The sequence below is a fragment of the Acartia tonsa genome, chromosome 4, assembly GCF_053477335.1.
Source record: "Acartia tonsa isolate MP-2025a chromosome 4, ASM5347733v1, whole genome shotgun sequence".
Lineage (NCBI taxonomy): Eukaryota > Metazoa > Arthropoda > Copepoda > Calanoida > Acartiidae > Acartia > Acartia tonsa.
Window position 1 is genome coordinate 2278397 of NC_137263.1, and position 23045 is coordinate 2301441.

General features: G+C 33.4%; 2 protein-coding genes across 5 annotated transcripts in view; both read left to right on the top strand.

The window, feature by feature from the left end:
• Positions 1–15954, top strand: part of LOC145315664 (DNA-binding protein SMUBP-2-like) — an 18710-nt gene extending 2756 nt beyond the window's left edge. The window contains exons 5-16 of the mRNA XM_080155671.1: positions 486–633; positions 1067–1136; positions 7496–7587; positions 8222–8338; positions 9786–9849; positions 10546–10648; positions 11189–11291; positions 11823–12019; positions 12249–12531; positions 13422–13525; positions 13948–14256; positions 14802–15954. Of these exons, the coding sequence (XP_080011797.1) occupies positions 486–633; positions 1067–1136; positions 7496–7587; positions 8222–8338; positions 9786–9849; positions 10546–10648; positions 11189–11291; positions 11823–12019; positions 12249–12531; positions 13422–13525; positions 13948–14256; positions 14802–15905 (2694 nt within the window). The 3' untranslated portion in view covers positions 15906–15954. The remainder of the gene's footprint in view (positions 1–485; positions 634–1066; positions 1137–7495; positions 7588–8221; positions 8339–9785; positions 9850–10545; positions 10649–11188; positions 11292–11822; positions 12020–12248; positions 12532–13421; positions 13526–13947; positions 14257–14801) is intronic.
• On the top strand, positions 15896–17581 carry LOC145315666 (transmembrane protein 208). Of its 4 annotated transcripts, none has more exons than XM_080155674.1 (3): positions 15896–16291; positions 16890–17130; positions 17534–17581. In XM_080155674.1, the coding sequence occupies exons 1-2, from the start codon at positions 15974–15976 to the stop codon at positions 17100–17102; spliced, it is 531 nt and encodes a 176-aa protein (XP_080011800.1). In that variant the 5' UTR covers positions 15896–15973; the 3' UTR covers positions 17103–17130; positions 17534–17581. The 4 variants fall into 4 exon arrangements, 3 of the variants coding, with proteins under 3 accessions (XP_080011800.1, XP_080011798.1, XP_080011799.1); XR_013878108.1 differs by having other exon boundaries at positions 15897–16291; positions 16890–17154; XM_080155672.1 differs by having other exon boundaries at positions 15897–16291; positions 16890–17139.
• Positions 17582–23045: the final 5464 nt, after the last annotated feature.

The window sequence follows — 23045 nt, forward strand, 5'->3', positions numbered from 1 at the left end:
CTTCCGTACTGATATGTTGTAAATGTGATTTTTCTCGTCTGCTGTTTAAGATAAATGGTTATTTTTAGTGTGAAGATATCCCTCTTTAAATAGCATCTAATATAGAACTCAGTAATTCATCCGTCAGGTTGTCGACTCGAGTAGTTACATAAAGAATTTATGAAAGGTTTCTTGATTTTCTCCTTTCTCTACCCTCTTTTTTGATTTTTGACCGAACAACCGCTCATTTAAAAAATCCTTGGCAGTTTTTCCATCCATTTTCTTTTGAGCTTCGTTTCTTTATTTATTATAACTTGGATCTTACACAAGATTATCACGTACTCTAATAAAAATAACGATCCTTCAATCCATCCCCTCCTCTCCTACTGTATAAACAAACTGACCAATTAACAATATCAATGTTAGAAACCTAAATGGACGACAATTTGTTCCCCTGTCTTAAGATCTAACTGTATCCTATATCCATTTTTTTATCATCCTTTTAGGAAGAGACCTCTCTAGTTGAGCTGGAGGATGACCAGCAGCTAGCCGTCATCAAGATGGCAAACGACGTGACGTACAAGCGGCTGAACAGCACCCTGGCCGGCCTGTCCAAGCTGGACAACACACACCTGGCAGATATTCTTCTCGGACAGGGATAGTACACTAGCATAAAGAATTATTTCTAGAAAACTAAAATCCAGGGAGGGATAAGTTATTGTTATAGACATTGGGCTGTTTATTACACTTATTCCCAAAGTTTTACATCTTATAACGTTTTCTCATTCATTGGCTTAACAAATTTGGGAACATTATTACATTTGGATTAGTTTATTCATTTAGTTGAGTGTCCCAACGTTTCAACCTCTAATTGTAAATTACATAAGAAAGTTGTAATATTGTGTATCATCATTGGGATGTACATCAGTTTATTGGCCATTGTCCTATCCCTGAATTGAACTGATAATGCCCTCAAGTGTTTTAAATTAAAACTATCTTTTGTAACTTTGGGTTTAATCTAATCTTTGATTGCGTTGTGCAAAGTAACAGTATCCAACTTTTTTTTATATAAGTGTAACTATTGTATAGACAGAGCCAAGTATTCCTCACCAGTCTTTCAATCCTGCCATAATTGATACAAATAATAATGATATAAGGTATGAATATTAAATCCTTATAATAAAGTAACAGGATGTCTGTGTGTCTGTCTGCACTATGCTAGTCTTTCAATCCTGCCATAATTGATACAAATAATAATGATATAAGGTAGGAATAATAAATCTGTATAATAAAGTAACAGGATGTCTGTGTGTCTGTCTGTACTATGCCAGTCTTTCAATCTTGCCATAATTGATACAAATAATAATGATATAAGGTATGAATAATAAATCCTTATAATAAAGTAACAGGATGTCTGTCTGTCTGTCTGCACTATGCCAGTCTTTCAATCTTGCCATAATTGATACAAATAATAATGATATAAGGTATGAATAATAAATCCTTATAATAAAGTACCAGGATGTCTGTCTGTCTGTCTGTCTGTACTATGCTAGTCTTTCAATCTTGCCATAATTGATACAAATAATAATGATATAAGGTATGAATAATAAATCCTTATAATAAAGTAACAGGATGTCTGTGTGTCTGTCTGTACTATGCCAGTCTTTCAATCTTGCCATAATTGATACAAATAATAATGATATAAGGTATGAATAATAAATCCTTATAATAAAGTAACAGGATGTCTGTCTGTCTGTCTGCACTATGCCAGTCTTTCAATCTTGCCATAATTGATACAAATAATAATGATATAAGGTATGAATAATAAATCCTTATAATAAAGTAACAGGATGTCTGTGTGTCTGTCTGTCTGCACTATGCTAGTCTTTCAATCCTGCCATAATTGATACAAATAATAATGATATAAGGTATGAATAATAAATCCTTATAATAAAGTACCAGGATGTCTGTGTGTCTGTCTGTCTGCACTATGCCAGTCTTTCAATCTTGCCATAATTGATACAAATAATAATGATATAAGGTATGAATAATAAATCCTTATAATAAAGTAACAGGATGTCTGTGTGTCTGTCTGTACTATGCCAGTCTTTCAATCTTGCCATAATTGATACAAATAATAATGATATAAGGTATGAATAATAAATCCTTATAATAAAGTAACAGGATGTCTGTGTGTCTGTCTGTACTATGCCAGTCTTTCAATCTTGCCATAATTGATACAAATAATAATGATATAAGGTATGAATAATAAATCCTTATAATAAAGTAACAGGATGTCTATGTGTCTGTCTGTCTGCACTATGCCAGTCTTTCAATCCTGCCATAATTGATACAAATAATAATGACATAAGGTAGAAATAATAAATCCTTATAATAAAGTAACAGGATGTCTGTGTGTCTGTCTGTACTATGCCAGTCTTTCAATCTTGCCATAATTGATACAAATAATAATGATATAAGGTATGAATAATAAATCCTTATAATAAAGTAACAGGATGTCTGTCTGTCTGTCTGCACTATGCCAGTCTTTCAATCTTGCCATAATTGATACAAATAATAATGATATAAGGTATGAATAATAAATCCTTATAATAAAGTACCAGGATGTCTGTCTGTCTGTCTGTCTGAACTATGCTAGTCTTTCAATCTTGCCATAATTGATACAAATAATAATGATATAAGGTATGAATAATAAATCCTTATAATAAAGTAACAGGATGTCTATGTGTCTGTCTGTCTGTCTGTCTGTCTGTCTGCACTATGCTAGTCTTTCAATCTTGCCATAATTGATACAAATAATAATGATATAAGGTATGAATAATAAATCCTTATAATAAAGTACCAGGATGTCTATGTGTCTGTCTGTCTGTCTGTACTATGCTAGTCTTTCAATCTTGCCATAATTGATACAAATAATAATGATATAAGGTATGAATAATAAATCCTTATAATAAAGTAACAGGATGTCTGTGTGTCTGTCTGTCTGAACTATGCTAGTCTTTCAATCTTGCCATAATTGATACAAATAATAATGATATAAGGTATGAATAATAAATCCTTATAATAAAGTAACAGGATGTCTGTGTGTCTGTCTGTCTGAACTATGCTAGTCTTTCAATCCTGCCATAATTGATACAAATAATAATGATATAAGGTATGAATAATAAATCCTTATAATAAAGTACCAGGATGTCTGTGTGTCTGTCTGTACTATGCCAGTCTTTCAATCCTGCCATAATTGATACAAATAATAATGATATAAGGTATGAATAATAAATCCTTATAATAAAGTACCAGGATGTCTGTGTGTCTGTCTGTCTGCACTATGCCAGTCTTTCAATCTTGCCATAATTGATACAAATAATAATGATATAAGGTATGAATAATAAATCCTTATAATAAAGTACCAGGATGTCTGTGTGTCTGTCTGAACTATGCCAGTCTTTCAATCCTGCCATAATTGATACAAATAATAATGATATAAGGTATGAATAATAAATCCTTATAATAAAGTACCAGGATGTCTGTGTGTCTGTCTGTCTGCACTATGCCAGTCTTTCAATCTTGCCATAATTGATACAAATAATAATGATATAAGGTATGAATAATAAATCCTTATAATAAAGTACCAGGATGTCTGTGTGTCTGTCTGAACTATGCCAGTCTTTCAATCCTGCCATAATTGATACAAATAATAATGATATAAGGTAGGAATAATAAATCCTTATAATAAAGTACCAGGATGTCTATGTGTCTGTCTGTCTGCACTATGCCAGTCTTTCAATCTTGCCATAATTAATACAAATAATAATGATATAAGGTATGAATAATAAATCCTTATAATAAAGTAACAGGATGTCTATGTGTCTGTCTGTCTGCACTATGCTAGTCTTTCAATCTTGCCATAATTGATACAAATAATAATGATATAAGGTATGAATAATAAATCCTTATAATAAAGTAACAGGATGTCTATGTGTCTGTCTGTACTATGCCAGTCTTTCAATCTTGCCATAATTGATACAAATAATAATGATATAAGGTATGAATAATAAATCCTTATAATAAAGTAACAGGATGTCTGTCTGTCTGTACTATGCCAGTCTTTCAATCTTGCCATAATTGATACAAATAATAATGATATAAGGTATGAATAATAAATCCTTATAATAAAGTAACAGGATGTCTGTCTGTCTGTCTGCACTATGCCAGTCTTTCAATCTTGCCATAATTGATACAAATAATAATGATATAAGGTATGAATAATAAATCCTTATAATAAAGTACCAGGATGTCTGTGTGTCTGTCTGTACTATGCCAGTCTTTCAATCTTGCCATAATTGATACAAATAATAATGATATAAGGTATGAATAATAAATCCTTATAATAAAGTAACAGGATGTCTGTGTGTCTGTCTGTACTATGCCAGTCTTTCAATCTTGCCATAATTGATACAAATAATAATGATATAAGGTATGAATAATAAATCCTTATAATAAAGTAACAGGATGTCTGTGTGTCTGTCTGTACTATGCCAGTCTTTCAATCTTGCCATAATTGATACAAATAATAATGATATAAGGTATGAATAATAAATCCTTATAATAAAGTAACAGGATGTCTGTCTGTCTGTCTGCACTATGCCAGTCTTTCAATCTTGCCATAATTGATACAAATAATAATGATATAAGGTATGAATAATAAATCCTTATAATAAAGTAACAGGATGTCTGTGTGTCTGTCTGTACTATGCCAGTCTTTCAATCTTGCCATAATTGATACAAATAATAATGATATAAGGTATGAATAATAAATCCTTATAATAAAGTAACAGGATGTCTGTCTGTCTGTCTGCACTATGCCAGTCTTTCAATCTTGCCATAATTGATACAAATAATAATGATATAAGGTATGAATAATAAATCCTTATAATAAAGTACCAGGATGTCTGTCTGTCTGTCTGTCTGAACTATGCTAGTCTTTCAATCTTGCCATAATTGATACAAATAATAATGATATAAGGTATGAATAATAAATCCTTATAATAAAGTAACAGGATGTCTATGTGTCTGTCTGTCTGTCTGTCTGTCTGTCTGCACTATGCTAATCTTTCAATCCTGCCATAATTGATACAAATAATAATGATATAAGGTATGAATAATAAATCCTTATAATAAAGTACCAGGATGTCTATGTGTCTGTCTGTCTGTCTGTACTATGCTAGTCTTTCAATCTTGCCATAATTGATACAAATAATAATGATATAAGGTATGAATAATAAATCCTTATAATAAAGTAACAGGATGTCTGTGTGTCTGTCTGTCTGAACTATGCTAGTCTTTCAATCTTGCCATAATTGATACAAATAATAATGATATAAGGTATGAATAATAAATCCTTATAATAAAGTACCAGGATGTCTGTCTGTCTGTCTGTCTGAACTATGCTAGTCTTTCAATCTTGCCATAATTGATACAAATAATAATGATATAAGGTATGAATAATAAATCCTTATAATAAAGTAACAGGATGTCTATGTGTCTGTCTGTCTGTCTGTCTGTCTGTCTGCACTATGCTAATCTTTCAATCCTGCCATAATTGATACAAATAATAATGATATAAGGTATGAATAATAAATCCTTATAATAAAGTACCAGGATGTCTATGTGTCTGTCTGTCTGTCTGTACTATGCTAGTCTTTCAATCTTGCCATAATTGATACAAATAATAATGATATAAGGTATGAATAATAAATCCTTATAATAAAGTAACAGGATGTCTGTGTGTCTGTCTGTCTGAACTATGCTAGTCTTTCAATCTTGCCATAATTGATACAAATAATAATGATATAAGGTATGAATAATAAATCCTTATAATAAAGTACCAGGATGTCTGTGTGTCTGTCTGCACTATGCCAGTCTTTCAATCCTGCCATAATTGATACAAATAATAATGATATAAGGTATGAATAATAAATCCTTATAATAAAGTAACAGGATGTCTGTGTGTCTGTCTGTCTGAACTATGCTAGTCTTTCAATCTTGCCATAATTGATACAAATAATAATGATATAAGGTATGAATAATAAATCCTTATAATAAAGTACCAGGATGTCTGTCTGTCTGTCTGTCTGAACTATGCTAGTCTTTCAATCTTGCCATAATTGATACAAATAATAATGATATAAGGTATGAATAATAAATCCTTATAATAAAGTAACAGGATGTCTATGTGTCTGTCTGTCTGTCTGTCTGTCTGTCTGCACTATGCTAATCTTTCAATCCTGCCATAATTGATACAAATAATAATGATATAAGGTATGAATAATAAATCCTTATAATAAAGTACCAGGATGTCTATGTGTCTGTCTGTCTGTCTGTACTATGCTAGTCTTTCAATCTTGCCATAATTGATACAAATAATAATGATATAAGGTATGAATAATAAATCCTTATAATAAAGTAACAGGATGTCTGTGTGTCTGTCTGTCTGAACTATGCTAGTCTTTCAATCTTGCCATAATTGATACAAATAATAATGATATAAGGTATGAATAATAAATCCTTATAATAAAGTACCAGGATGTCTGTGTGTCTGTCTGCACTATGCCAGTCTTTCAATCCTGCCATAATTGATACAAATAATAATGATATAAGGTATGAATAATAAATCCTTATAATAAAGTAACAGGATGTCTGTGTGTCTGTCTGTCTGCACTATGCTATGCTTTCAATCCTGCCATAATTGATACAAATAATAATGATATAAGGTAGGAATAATAAATCCTTATAATAAAGTAACAGGATGTCTATGTGTCTGTCTGTCTGCACTATGCTAGTCTTTCAATCCTGCCATAATTGATCCAAATAATAATGATATTAGGTATGAATAATAAATCCTTATACTAAAGTAACAGGATGTCTATGTGTCTGTCTGTCTGTACTATGCTAGTCTTTCAATCCTGCCATAATTGATACAAATAATGATGATATAAGGTAGGAATAATAAATCCTTATAATAAAGAAACAGGATGTCTGTGTGTCTGTCTGTATGCCAGTCTTTCAATCCTGCCATAATTGATACAAATAATAATGATATAAGGTAGGAATAATAAATCCTTATAATAAAGTAACAGGATGTCTGTGTGTCTGCACTATGCCAGTCTTTCAATCCTGCCATAATTGATACAAATAATAACGAAATATGGTAGGCATAACTGCAGGGTGGTAGGTAACATTGGGCTTTTTGTTGAATGTTTAAAAAACACTAGTTCCCAAAGTTTTTTTTCTTACCCGTTGGCTTAACAAATTTGGGGCCTGTAATGAATTATGATTGTTTCGTTCATTAAGTTAGGTGTCCAAACGTTTTAACCACTAAATGTAATCTGCAGAAGGATTAATTTTGTGTAATATCATTGGAGATATACATAAATTTTTCGACCATTGTCTTTTCCCTTCAGATAAATGAATATAAATACTAATTGCTTTAATTTAGATGGAACAACACAAATCTGGATGATTCTCAGAAGGATGGAGTCAGATTTGCTTTGAAACAGCGAGAACTTGCCATCATTCACGGGCCTCCAGGTATATAGTCTTTACTTCATCCACCAATTCGAATTTTTTAAAAGGGTTTTCTCGTCGTTTGTTTTTCCTTGGGTCATTTAAAAGGTTGGTCTTTAAAAAAATTAAGGTTTAGTTAGTTACATATTTTAACAACAGGTTTCTATTTCTTACTTTAAAGGAAGGGACCAGAGAAAATATTTTAACCCTTAGCTGTTGGGGGTGTCGAAAATTCTTTATCAAACAGGGGATATGCACAAATTTCTTTAGATCTTTAGCTGTTATAGGAGCTGAGATTATTCACCTCCAGGTTTGATTAGCTTCATTTTGTAACAGTAGATGTCTCGTATCAACTAATTTTTAAACCTCTTACTTACAGGCACCTGATACTGGATAGGGGTCCAAGTAAAAAAAATACTGTCTTGAATACTGTTTGAAAATATTGTTATTGTTGTAATAAAAAAAGATGAGATGTATTCGATATACGTACCCTAACATTCACTATAGTAGAGCTAACTAGAACAGTATGTTTATTACAGTTCCATTCATACTTGTTAAACGAAATGGCCATTAAATGAGGTCCATATTAGCAAGCTAAAATGACAACAAAGTTCCCCCTGTAATAATATGCACGTAAATTCTATATCCATATTTTCAGGTACTGGAAAAACGACGACAATTGTGGAGTTAATAGTACAAGCTACAAGATGTGTGGATAAAATATTAGTGTGCGCCCCTAGCAATATTGCTGTAGACAATCTACTACAAAGATTAGGTAAATATATATTATATAATATACTAGATGTGAAGATAAAATATTAGTGTGCGCCCCTAGCAATATTGCTGTAGACAATCTACTACAAAGATTAGGTAAATATATATTATATAATATGCTAGATGTGAAGATAAAATATTAGTGTGCGCCCCTAGCAATATTGCTGTTGTTAATCTACTACAAAGATTAGGTAATATATATTATATAATATACTAGATGTGAGAATAAAATATTAGTTTGCGCCCCTAGCAATATTGCTGTTGATAATCTACTACAAAGATTAGGTAATATATATTATATAATATACTAGATGTGAAGATAAAATATTAGTGTGCGCCCCTAGCAATATTGCTGTTGACAATCTACTACAAAGATTAGGTAATATATATTATATAATATACTAGATGTGAGAATAAAATATTAGTTTGCGCCCCTAGCAATATTGCTGTTGACAATCTACTACAAAGATTAGGTAATATATATTATATAATATACTAGATGTGAAGATAAAATATTAGTGTGCGCCCCTAGCAATATTGCTGTTGATAATCAATTACAAAGATTAGGTAAATGTATCGATATTATTATAACTTGGATGTTGCACCAGATTTCCATGTACTCTAGCTAATAAAGTGAAACTATTAGCTGGCTAAATAATGATACCCATCCACCCCCTTTACCCTATACCCTCCCTGCTATAGGATGAACTAAAATAAATGATGTCCATGTTAAAAACCTAAATTGACGACAATTTTTCTCATGTCACGTAGCCACGTATATTCGATATTCATTCCAATAACACCGAATTAATCTATAACCAATAAATAAGAAATCACTAGACAAATATTTGGCTCTACAAAACTTAAAAACTTTTAATAATAAACAAAATTACCTCATCCTAAAATAGTTGGTTTAAAGGTTCGATACTTTTAGGTTGGAACCAACAAACTAAAAATCCCAAAAAAAATTTTGAAGCCACCCAACAAGACACCATTGCTTCAAAATATTGGGTACCAGTTTTATTTAAAGTCTAATGTCCCCTCCCTCCCTGCGTATAAAAAGGGGGGGGGGGGCGAAAGTGACACTTTTTGAAACCAAAACTAAAAGTCAAAGGAACTCAACTAAAAAAAGTGTTACAGGTCTGACATTTTGCATGGCAGTTGCTTTATAGGGGTACAATATGGAACTGTGAAGAAACGGCGGCGCAACCGCCGAAAACCGCCGAGAAAAGGCAACAAAAATTACGGCGGTTTTCGGCGGTTGCGCCGCCGTTTCTTCACAGTTCCATATTGTACCCCTATAAAGCAACTGCCATGCAAAATCTCAGACCTGTAACCCTTTTTTTAGCTCAGTTCCTTTGTTGACTCTTAGTTTAGGTTTCAAAAAGTGTCACTTTCGCCCCCCCCCCCTTTGTATTCTTTACTAAATGCTAAATGTTTCTATTTAGTGGCTGAAAAGGTGAGATGTGTGAGGCTTGGCCATCCTGCTAGGATTACTGGTGATCTACACAGGTATAGATAATATACGTCAGAAAGGAATGGGACATTGGACTGTTTATTATACTAGTCTCCAAAGTTTTATTATAATGTTTTCTTTTTCGTTGGTTGACAAATTTGGGGACAACTTTCATTTAATTTTGATTAGTTGGTTTATTAAGTTAAGTGACCAAACGTTTGAACTACTAATTGTAATCTAATCATCATTGGGGATGTACATCAATTTATCGGCCATTGTCTCAATGTCTTATCCCTTTAGATACTGATATGTGATACGTCAGGGAGGGATGGGACATTAGGCTGTAAATTACGCTGATACTCATAGTTGTATAAACAATATAGTAGATATCTTATTCATCGCTTAAAACTGGATACCTACTTTTATTAAATTCTAAATTGGTGGCTTTGAATTATTGGTGTACAAACTTTTCAAACAATAATTTTAATCAAGAGATGGGGTAATTACTTTTGTATGTTCCAGGTATTCGCTATACTGACATAAATTGTCTGTTTTTGTATCATTAAGACACACATCCTACTACTTTTGTATGTTCCAGGTATTCTCTGGACGCACAGGTAGCTACCTCTAGCCTGTCAAAGGTTGTCAGGAACGTTTGCAACTCACAGACAAACATCCTCTTACTTTTAAAACATAACTTGTTTGCCTTTGTATAATAAAGACACACATCCTACTACTTTTGTATGTTCCAGGTATTCTCTGGACGCACAAGTATCTACCTCTGACCAGTCACAGGTTGTCAGGGATGTGTACAAAGAGATTGATGATATACTGAGCAAAAACAAGAACAAAAAGGTACACTACATGTTCTTTTTTCAAACATTTTGGTATTCTTAGTTTTAGATCATAGAGGCAATTGAAAGTCAAATTGTTGTATACTTTAGGAAATGAGGAGACATTATTACACTAGTCCTCAATGTTTTGATGACGATTTCTTAATCATTGGCATTACTACTTTGGGTACTTTTATTGAATTTTGATTGGCTGGTTCATTAACTTGAGTGTCCACAATATCAACACTAATTGTAATCTTCAAAGAACGGGTAACTTTTTGCAGCATCATTGGAGATGTACATTAATTTATCAGCCATTTTCTTATCTCTTTAGATCACTGTGTAATTGTATATTTAATCTTTTTTAGGGACTCCTTCGCTTTATATTATCTTACACTAGATTATAATGTACTTCGATAAAGTTTAACCCCATCCCCTTTCATTCTACTGGATGAACGAATTGACCAATAATTTATACCATGTTAGCAACCTAAATTGACAACAATTTTTCAACTGTCATAATATCTACTTATATTATACATCCATTATTGTTATATTTCAGGATGGACGAGGTTTCCGAGAAATCAAAGCCCTGCGCAAAGAACTAAGAGAAAGAGAAAAGAAGGTTTTAAAAGAAATTCTCAGCAATGCTCAAGTTATTTTAGGTAAAATATCATATACATCCTAATTACGATACACAAAATTATCCCTTCTATAGATAAATTGGTGGAAAAGTTTGGATACTGAAGGCTTGGCTTATACAACCATATTAAGATTTGAAACAAGTCTTCAAAGCTTTTAAGCCAACGAATTAGAGATCGTGTTAAAAAAAAACTTTTAATACTAGAATAAGTTCGGTTTCAATATTTCTAACTTTCCTGATCTATCTATTATCAAAGCTACTCTATATAATTTCAAATTTTCGTACGTCTTATGGATAAGGGCTTTTCTTTTCTTATTAGTTAAATTAGGGTTCTTTCTCTCAAAATGCTTATCGAGCAATGAAAACTCCTTCAACTACGTATTTTTAATAGACTGAAAATAAGAGTGGTGGGTAATTCTTGTGGGCCATAACCCTAAACAAACCAACGAAAAACTAATCCCCCTTATTTTCAATTTATTTAAAAATAAGGGCGGGGAGTCTGTGCTCTAATAGCCAATTTGAGGTAAATCACTTTAAAAATGTTTATTAACAGGTACCCTAGCGAGTTCTGGGGCGGACAGCCCGCTCAAACATCTTCCAGAGAACCACTTCTCCATGACCGTCATTGACGAGTGCTCGCAGTCCCTGGAGATGGCCTGCTGGATGGTGGTCGGCTGGGCGCCAAAACTAGTTCTGGCCGGCGATCATCTGCAGCTGCCGCCGACTATTTTGTCCACAAAAGCATCAAAGGTAAAAATATAAAAGTCTTTTAAGATCTTCTTTATCCTATTATTTATGTTGAATATTCAGATCTCAAACCACTGAACCAATTGGATTCTTTATTTTTTGTAAGCTTCACATTGGTCCTGTAGTGGTTTTAGGTTATTTTATTTTCATATTTAAGCTTGGGATGGTTTAGTGCTATTTTTCAAGCCCTTAGATGTTAGTTAACGTATAAATAGTTTTTTTTTTTTTCAAGGAGCTTGAGCTGACCCTAATGGAGCGCCAAATCAACCTTCACGGCGGTCATTCCGTAGTGCGCATGCTCACCACTCAATACCGCATGAACGCCGCCATCATGACATGGTCGTCAGACGCACTTTACGAGGGCCGGGTGCGGGCCGGCGACAGTGTTGCCAGACACACACTTGCCGACCTGCCGGACGTGCAACGGAATGAGTTGACGGAAACGGTTTTGTTGTTGGTGGATACTTGTGGCGCGAATATGGTCGAGTTTTCAACTATGGATGGAATTTCTAAAGGTATTGTGTTTTCAGAATTATAAAGTAGTCACTCTTTAAACTACATAAAGTTCTTATATTCTAAAACAAAAAGATTTTATTGGTCACAAATCAATCAGAATGTTAATTCTACATAACGAATTTTACTTGTAGTTTTAAAAATATGAAAACCTCAATGCACGGAAAGACAGACTAACTTAAAGTTTTATTTTAAAAAATTCATAATTATTTCTGCATGGAGGAATGGAGACATTGGACTGTAAAATATACTTGTAGTGGTACCCAAAGTTTTATATTTAATTCATATACTAAATTTTAATAAGAGAGTCCAAAACGTTTATCTACAGAAGGAGTAATTTTGTTTATCCTCATTTGGTAATTGATTGATTGATTAGCCATAGTCTCTTAGGGTTTGGACCTAAGTAGTCATGGAGTAGGCTGAGACACTTTTGTATAGCCACTAGGGCTATCAAGCTCCACGTTCAAGCACATTATGACTTGACCCGCTATCTCATGAGAGCTACTCATTATTACCTCACCCTCGCCGAGTATGACAGGTGTCCCAAATTAAGTCACCGTAATGAATGACGCTCTCCGCAGAGGAGCTTGTTATAAGGGTAGTACTGATATTATGTACTTGACTAAGTATCCAAACTTACTCAATAATCCCCTTTTTACACAACCAGGGGAAGTTGCGTGAATGTATTTAACTGAGAAATTCGAGTTGCCACATGGGGATTAGAACTCGAACTCTCATCACCGTAACTCAGTGCGTTACCACTGAGCTACGACGTCCCTTTGTCATTTGGTAAGTTTACTGACAAATTTGGTAATAGGATGCTTAGGTATTATTTATCAATTTAATTCCAATGTCTTATCCCTTAAAATCCCTGAAATTGTGTCTTTTATAGGTAATGAAGGAGAAGCCAGCTTAGTAGTTCACCAAGTCACAGAATTACTAGAAGCTGGGGTAAAACAGCAGGATATTGGTATTATAACTCCTTATAATCTACAGGTGAGGATATAATTATATAAGTATAGCAACTCTATAGTTTACTATTGCTGTAATAGTGACATAATAACGTTTAATAAATCTATAAATGACTAGGTATATAAAGTTTCTACAAATATAATTTTTTACATTCTAGCCATTTAGATATCTTATGAAGTATATAAACACGATAAACTAGCATTCAGATACTTTAGAATATTTCTAGTTGCTTTGACCTTAGCCTTTAGGGAAGGGCGTGGGAGTTCTGGATAAAAGACTTAAACCTAAAAACTGAAGACATTGATAGGTTGTATGATTATTGCTTCCTTGAAAAGTACATACTATGCGGATCAATATTTTCTGAGTTAGCTTTAGTCAAACCAAACTTATGAATATGTTATACAATGAAGTAAAGCAGAAATAAAGATTTTTTATTATTTGTTTAGGTTGAAACAATTAGAATGAACCTGCACCCCCGCTACCCCAAAATCGAGGTCCATTCCGTCGACGGTTTCCAGGGCCGCGAGAAAGAGATCATTCTAATCTCGCTAGTCCGCTCCAACCCCGGCCACGAGGTCGGCTTCCTCGCAGAGCGGCGGCGGTTGAACGTGGCGGTGACGCGAGCCCGCCGCCAGGTCGTGGTCATCGGCGACTCTGAGACCGTCGGAACGGACAAGTTCCTGGCGGAGCTGTTTGAGTATATGACTGAGCATGGCAGGGTAGAGACGGCGGAAATGTACGCAGATTTACCCCAGGTAAAATAACCTTTTTGGTCATTTTTTAAAAAAAAGGCATAGTTATCCTAGTTTCAACTTTTTCTAACAAACAGATATTTTTTTATATTTTAGGTACCTACCCATTTAATTTTGATTTGATATCTATAATACAAAGTAGAACGATGTCTGTCCGTCCGTCTGTCTGTTCGTCTGTTCGTCCCTTAAGATCTCAGTAACCACTGAACCGATCGGATTCTACTTTTCAGGGAATATACCTACTGGTCCTGTGGTGGTTTTAGGCTATTTTCTTGGGGGATTGGACACCCCCAACCCCCCCCCCAAAAAAAATCCCCCCCCAATTTTTTTCTTCTTTTTCTTGCGTAGGGACCTATTTCTCCACAATTTTTTTTTCTTATGGGGAAGTAAGTTCACATAAAACTACTGGCGGCAGCACCAGTATATAGTAATTAATTATATTTCTTTTAATTACCACTTGGGGCAAAGCCCCTAGAGGCTAGGGCGAATCCGCTAGTTTTGATCAATTCACTTGAAGCCGTTTCAAGTAATACTTCTTTTTTTTCCAGGTTGACCGCCCAGAGGACACAACACTAGCAGCTACAGCCGCATCAATCACAAACTCAACATCATTAAAATCATCATCAACAACATCAGCAAAAGCCTCAACAAAATCCGCCAAACAACCTTCTAAAAAATCCACAGAGCTTAAACCTAAACCATTAGAAGTAAAAAAGGAGAATATTAAAATTGAAGATAATTGTAATAAAGCAGATGATACTATAATTGACAATGATACAAATAATATTACAGAAGAACAAAGAAAGGAGGAATTAAAAGAAAAATTTACAAAAATCCTGGAAGACTTTATTGCCAGTGATGAAGCTCAACTTGATATGAGTCCTAAAATGAATTCTTTTGAGCGTATGTTGATGCACGAAGTTGCTGAATCTTTTAATTTTATCCATCAAAGTATAGGAGAGGGCAAGGATAGGCATATTGTGATTAAAAAGAAAAATGCTGATAAAACTGTTGTTAAAGCTTCTACTGTAGAAAAACCAATTAAAACTTCATCTGGTGCTGTAAATAAACCTAAAAATACTCCAAAAGAACCGACGACCAGTGATAAAAAGATTAACTCAATTGCTATAGATGTAGTAACTTGTAGTACCTGCCAAAAAGAAATTCCTAAATGTAACATTGAACTTCACAAGCTTAGATGTGCTCCCCCTAAAGTTGATATTGCCTTGCCGCCGCCAGTCAAAAATAATGAAAAATCTAAAAAGTCCAAAAAGTCTAAAGCCAAAGAAACAACAGAAGAGGACGATTTTGACGCCATCTGTGAACAATTTGAGAAACTAAACAAAATCTGCAACTATGACGGTTGCAAAACAAAGATCACAATAATTGGCGCTAACTGCCAGTTTTGCCGCGTCAGATTTTGTCTGTCGCACAGCATGGCGGAGATACACGGGTGCGGTGATGCGGCCAGGACCGCGGCCCGCGCAAAGCTAGTGCGGGATGGGAGAATCTATCCTGGCTCAGGCACACCCAGCACCAAGACGCTGGATCCGGTGAAGCGGGTGCATGTTCAGCGCAAGCTGGATAAAAAGCTTGCCTCCATGGCCGAGGGAAGAAAGCCTAAAGATACATCTAAAGACAAAAAGAAATAAAACACAATTTTGATATGTATTTATATTTCAGATTTTAAAAACAATAAAAGCATTAAAATATAGTTAAAATGGAACAGTTTTACAAGAAAAAGGGCAAAGAGGGGACGCGTGGCTCGAGCCTGATAGCCAAGGAGAACGTGGAAACGTTGACCTTCTACCGCAACATGATTTTCGGCGCCAACGGCATTTTCTTTCTTGTCAACACTCTGTTCGGCTACCAATACGTCACTTTCGACATTGTCATGTTTGTCATCTGCTTCCTATTCTACATCGGGGCCTTCCAGTTCATGAGGTCTATGGGGAGTCCCAAGCTGGCGGACAACAAGCAGGTGTTGGATCCCGGAGTGGATCTAAATATGGAGGGCGGCCTCGCGGAGCATTGTAAGGTAATTAATTTTAAAGGGAAGGAAGGGTTCTTACATCTGTAAGGGATAGCTCTGATCATCATTTAGACATGTTAGAATATTCCTATTAAAAATCATGTTGAGATTTTAGATTGTTTGATATGGTATGAGTGGCAGTGGATGATAAATTGATTTAGATTTTTTACATCACCAATGTAAAAATTCTAGTTTGAAATTAATAATGAAAAGTTTGGACACTGCTAGTTTTTACAATCTATTCAAGGTTTAATAAAATAAAGCAATAAAATATTTTTTTGAGCCAACCAGTATTGATTGTAGTGCAATGTACCCCCCCCCCACCTCCCTAATTTTTGTTGTATATAAACAAATAAGAATAGGTATACATTTATGGATATAGAAGACACGTGAATATTACCTATGACAGGGGAAAATTGTCTTTAATTTACGTTGCTAAATAAACATCATTTATGAGTAAGTTCGTTCATCCAGTAGGAGGGAAGGGGAGAGGGTAAAGGGGGTGGATGTGGGGATTGTTATTTTAGCCAGCTACATGTTTCAATTATTAGATGATAATCTGGTGTAAGATCCAAGTAATAATAACTCCATATCTACATTTCAGGACCTGATAATCCTAACGAGCGCCACACAGATCCTGAGCCTGTTGTCCAACTACATGTACCTGGCCCTGCTCTTCGTGCCAGGCAGGTTCGCCCTGATGTTCTGGACCAACATCCTGGCGCCCTGGATCTTCCAGCCCGCACCAGAGGAGGACGAGATTTCGGACAAAAAGCGCGCCAAGATGGAGAGAAGGATGAAGCGATCACAGAGATAAAGTTGTTGTTAGGATTTGTTATTTTATTGTGGGTGGGGTAGTTCCATGAAGGGTATTTTACTGGTTTAATAAAAAAGGGATTACTATAGGTAATCAAATCTTTAAAAAAATGAAAGTGTGTCCTTTTACTGTATCCTGTATTTACGCAATTTTTGCAACATATTTATGCACAGTATTATTTAGACTTACAAATTTATGTTAAGCTTATTAAGTTCAAGAGTTATTGTCCGTTTATCCTTCTTTCTGATTTTAGAGCTTCGCTTTTATCCTTGTTTTTTTGTGTCTAAAATTTCAATTGCTTATATTTTAAGCATTGAGTTAAAATTGATATAAACTACTATAACAATAATTTAGCCTAAAAATAAGGAAATGTTGGGATGTTAAATAGCTTTTTCTTCAAATGCCCTTCATGGAATTACCCCTTTTATTAGCTTATGCAATTAATCAACAAGTACCTTCATTATAAATGCTTTTTTGTTGCATAGTTTCTTTCAATTTATTTATAAATAAGGGGGGGGGGGGAGAAGTTCTGACACATTTGCGTAAACCTGGTAAATAGGCTTTATCTTTAGACTGAGAGGTTAGGTTATTAGGGATAAAATCATTGTTATATAATGAATTTTCCCAAGTTTTAAGATTTTTTGGATAGGCCTCCAGGTGGTCTCTGTACAGGTAAAAATGAAAAAAAAAAATTGTTTAAGAGTTAGAAGTCAGCTTATGAAACAAAATATGCATGTTTTTTCTTCAAATATGTGAATAACATCCAAAAAGATGCATATTTTGTTTTATAAGCTGACCTCTAACTCTTTAAAAAAAAAATTTTTTTTTTCATTTTTACTCTACAGAGACCACCTGGAGGTCTGGAGCTCCGGAACCTGGAGGTCTTTTTAAAAAAATATTAAAACTTGGGAAAATTCATCATATAAGAATGATTTTATCCCTAATAACCTATCCTGTCAGTCCAAACATAAAGCATATATACCAGGTTTACGCAAATGTGTCAGAACTTCCCCCCCCCCTGCTATTATTTAGGTATTTAATTTTGTGTAATATAAAAATGCTCTAAAACCAAGTATTTTTAGCCTTCTAAGATCATGAAATAGTTAATTATCGCATCCTATAATAGACAGCTTTCCGCGGTTACGAAAATGAAAAAATTTAAGATGAAACCAGTTTTGTTAGCCACTTGGGCCGAAGTCCCGGGCTAACAAAACTATACCTAATTTTTTAAATTTATTTTGATTTTCGTGGAAATTGTCTGTAATACGATGATAACATGATTTTTCAGTTTGGTTGAGAACCGGTAGCGGATATCAATCGGTTTCGAAGCCATACTGGTAATTTTTATTTACTGGCATTATTTTAATTTTTTAAAAAGATTAGATTTTTAATAAAAGTAAGATTAAGAGACTGTGAAATATTATTTTATTTATTTTAAGCCATTATTGTTACATTGTTGCTTTTTACTCAGTTTTTTGTATTATTTTAAATACAAATATGTGAATTATAAAGGTTATTTTTTATCTTAATATATGCAAAGCGTGTTCTATAAAGCGAAATATTATTCCTTTGATGTTGCGCCAGATTTTCATGTACTCTGATAAAGTGATGCACACAGCTGGCTAAAATAACGATACCCCCCATCCATTCCACTTTACCCCAACCCTCCCCTCCTACTGGATAAATGAACTTACAAATAAATGTGGTCCATACTAGCAAGCTAAATTGACAACATATATCCATTATTCTATAGGGCTTCACCGAATTTACTTTGTCCGTCTTAAATAATGTTATAATTGTTTTAATTTTTCTTGTAAAGTTTAAATTGATTTTTTTAATAAAAAATCCAATTTTCATTGACAAACAAACCATTTATCTAAAGGGATAAAACAATGGTCAATGAATTGATGCACATCCCCAATGAATCACAGAATTACCCATTCTGTAGATTTAAATTAATGATTGAAACGTTTTGACACACAACTTAATGAACCAACTAATCAAAGTTCAATAAAAGTCCCTAAAGCTGTTAAGTCAACGAATTGGGAAATGTTATTATGAAATTTTTTGACTAGTTAAATAAACAGTCCAATTTCCCTGCAACCAAATCAAATTAAACCTTTCACATGTAATATCTTTTCAGAAAAAAATTAAAATCGACGGACAAATATTTGTACATGATATTTTCGACAGTTTGATATGTCCTTTCAGATTAAAACTTAAAATATAGAAAGTAAAAATTATTTGAAAGACAGACAGAAAAACCAAATCAATACATGATTTTACCCTTTATTATACATGCAGTTTGAATGTCAATTTACATCTCCTCTTAGATAAAAACTCATACCAAAGACGTTAATGCAATTTAAAAAGACAGACAGACAAACAAAAACAATATTATAGATGAAGGGAATAAATGTAGAAAACTTTTAACATGTAATGTCTTTTCAGAAAATTACTCCTTTAAAAAATAATTCTACATGATATATCCCTCTATTCGACAGTTTAAGTGTCAATATATACCTCCTAGTTTATGAATTAATACTAGAGACGTTAAAATGCAATTTGAAAGACAGACAAACTAAAACAATATTGTAGATGGCAGAAATAAATGTAGAAAACTTTTTACATGTAATGTCTTTTCAGAAATATGTAAATGACTTAACAAATATTTCTACATGATATAACGCCTAATTTGACTATTACAGTGTAAATATACACTTCTTAGATGAAAACTAATACAAAAGACGTCAAAAAAAGCATTTTTACAGACAGACAAACAAAAACAATATTATATGTAGATGAAAGAAATAAATGTAGAAAACTTTTTACATGTAATGTCTTTTCAGAAAATTACTCCTCCAAAAAAATAATTCTACATAATATAATAATATTCCTCTAATCGACAGTTTACGTGTCAATATATACCTCCTAGTTTATGAATTCATACTTAAGACGTTAAAATGCAATTTGAAAGACAGACAGACAAACAAAAACAATATTATAGATGAAGGGAATAAATGTAGAAAACTTTTAACATGTAATGTCTTTTCAGAAAATTACTTTTCTCTAAAAAAACATGATTTAAACTCTTATTGTGATATTGGAGGCTTTGGTATCCCTCCTTCTACATGAATTAACACTGCGCAATTATATAGATTTTGGATCTACTGCAGTTCACGGTAAAATATTGCTGGTAACGAATATTGCCAAAAAACTATGAATTTTAAAGGCTGCTAGCTGCCAAACGGCTGAACGTACAGATCATACCCGCACACCATTTTAAGCGGCATAAGAAGGCCTACAAATAATTTGGAATAGCTAAGATCCAATGATGCACAGAGAAAGCTTCACTGAAGAAAAAACGCGTAAAATAGGCCTTTTTCACGCATTTCTCTGCATTGCGAAATAAGGGGGGGGGGGGGGGGAAGTTCTGTCATATTTGCGTAAACAGTGAGTATAGGCTTTATCTTTGGACTGAGAAGATAGGTTATTAGGGATAAAATCATTCTTATATGATGAATTTCCCCCAGATTTAAGATTTTTTGGATAGGCCTCCAGGTTCCGAAGCTCCAGGCCTCCAGGTGGTCTCTGTACAGGTAAAAATTAAAAATAAGATTTTTTTTTTGAAGAGTTAGAGATTAACTTATAAAACAAAATATGCTTCTTTTTGATTGTTATTCACATATTTGAAGAAAAAACATACATATTTTGTCTCATAAGCTGGCATCTCACTCTCTAAAGTTTTTTTTTTTTTCATTTTTACCTGTACAGAGACCTGGAGCTCTGGAACCTGGAGGCCTATCCAAAAAATCTTAAATCTGGGGGAAATTCATCATATAAGAATGATTTTATCCCTAATAACCTATCCTCTCAGTCCAAAGATAAAGCCTATACTCACTGTTTACGCAAATGTGTCAGAACTCCCCCCCCCCCCTTATGCATTATTGATTTATGGCTATGCCAGAATATTTGTAGGCCTTCTTATGCCGCCTAAAACAGTGTGCGGGCATGATCTGTACGTTCAGCCGCTTGGCGGCTAGCAGCCTTTAAAATTCATAGATTTTTGGCAATATTCGTTACCGTGAACTGCAGTAGATCCTAGATTTCAAAAAAAAAATATCGAAGGTGAGGGGGAGTCGACCCTCAACCTCCAATTTAGCATTGAAAATAAAATCAATGATGAAGATGGTATTTTTCTGGGATTATTTCTCTTGGAAAGGTGGAGGTAAGTTGGAGGTACACCTCGATCTCCCCCTATAATGGTCACAAACCTACCCTGGACTTGTTGGAATCTTTACTGAAAATGAGAACCATATAGGTTCAGCGATTAGCCAGATTCATTACTACAGACAGATACAAAACGGAAAGACTTCCTAGTACTTTTATTTAAGAATAAACTTCTCAGGGATCTAAAGGGATAAAACAAGTGCCAAATTTTTGCACATCCCTGATGATGATACACAATATTACTCCTTCAGTTTACAAATAGTGGTTCAAACATTTGGACACTAAACTTAATATAAAATACTTTGGGGACTAGTGTAAAAAACAACCCAATGTCCCCTTCCTTCCTATAAAAATTCAAGTCACATGAATCATTTTGGAGGGGGGGGGAAGGTTGTAATATGGGCTCCAATTGAAAAATTGCAGATTTTACTGAAATAACTTTTGAGCAATTTGAAAGTTGTATAAAAGTTGTTAGATAAATAGATTCTGACTAGTAGAGGTCAGGGATCTAAAGGGATAAGATAATGGCCGATAAATTGATGCAATGATGATACACAAAATTACCCCTTATGTAATATGTAATAATAAATATTCAACTTAATGGACCAAACAATCAAAATTCTAGTAAAGTCCCCAAAGTTGATTAGCCAAAGAATAAGAAAGTATTATTTTAAAACTTTGGGTACTAGAGTAGTAAACAACCCATCTTCATCTCCCTCCCTGAAAGTAAGGGGGATGGTAAGGATATGGTAATAAAAGAAAGTTAAAAATCGAAAAAAATGTATTTCAAATGCATGACATTTATCACATATAAGAAAAGATTAATTACCTATTACTTTTTTACCAGATTATTATGTACTTAAAAAAGTGAAACTTATAGTTAATTTAAATAACAATAATCTCCAACTACCCCCTTAACCCAATTCCATTTCTTCCTATTGGATGAATGATTTGGCCAATAAATTATGTCCATGTTAGCAACCTAAAGTGACGACAGTTTTTACCCTGTTATAATATCCACGTATATTCTACATCCATTTATCCTTTACAGAGATTGAAGAAAACTTTCGAGTTGTTGGAAAATTGTACTTTTTAATAAAAATGGTTGTAAAAGTGATTTTTCGTAAAAACTTTACATCACAAATGTAGAAATATAAAAAACAATAACATGATTCTTTTAAAATTTAGCTAATCTATAAATAGGGTTTAATAAAAAGTTCGTTTTCCTTATGTCTGTATACTTTCACTGAGTTTCAGTCTTTCAAGCCTTTAAAAGAAACTTTTGCAGATATTTTTTGATGTTGTCATAATGTATATAGAACATACCTGGATAGTATGACAGGGGAAATATTCTAGTTGCTATTTTGGTGTAAGATCCAAGTAATAATAAATCCATCAAGAAAACTGTCAAGTTGTTGGAAAATTGTACTTTTTAATAAAAACGGTTGTAAGAGTGATTTTTTAAAAAGAAAAACTTTACATTACAAAAGGGGTAAATTTACGGCCTACTCCAAGGCTTAATTACTCCTTGCTATGCAATTTTTAAAATATGATTTTATATGTATATTTAATAATTTAAATGTATTGCATTAGTTAATAAATTCTATTCTATTCTATTCTATAAACAAAAACATGATTATTTTGAAATCTATCTAAATTATAAATAGGATTTTTTTAAATGAAAATCTGTTCTTTTCTTTTTCAAGCTTTTTT

What these genes read in the sequence shown, in the direction of transcription:
- LOC145315666 (XM_080155674.1), top strand. Translation starts at nt 15,974, where the DNA reads ATGGAACAGTTTTACAAGAAAAAGGGCAAAGAGGGGACGCGTGGCTCG. An exon ending in GCCTCGCGGAGCATTGTAAG is followed by an intron (nt 16,292 to 16,889) that starts GTAATTAATTTT and finishes TCTACATTTCAG; the next exon opens with GACCTGATAATCCTAACGAG.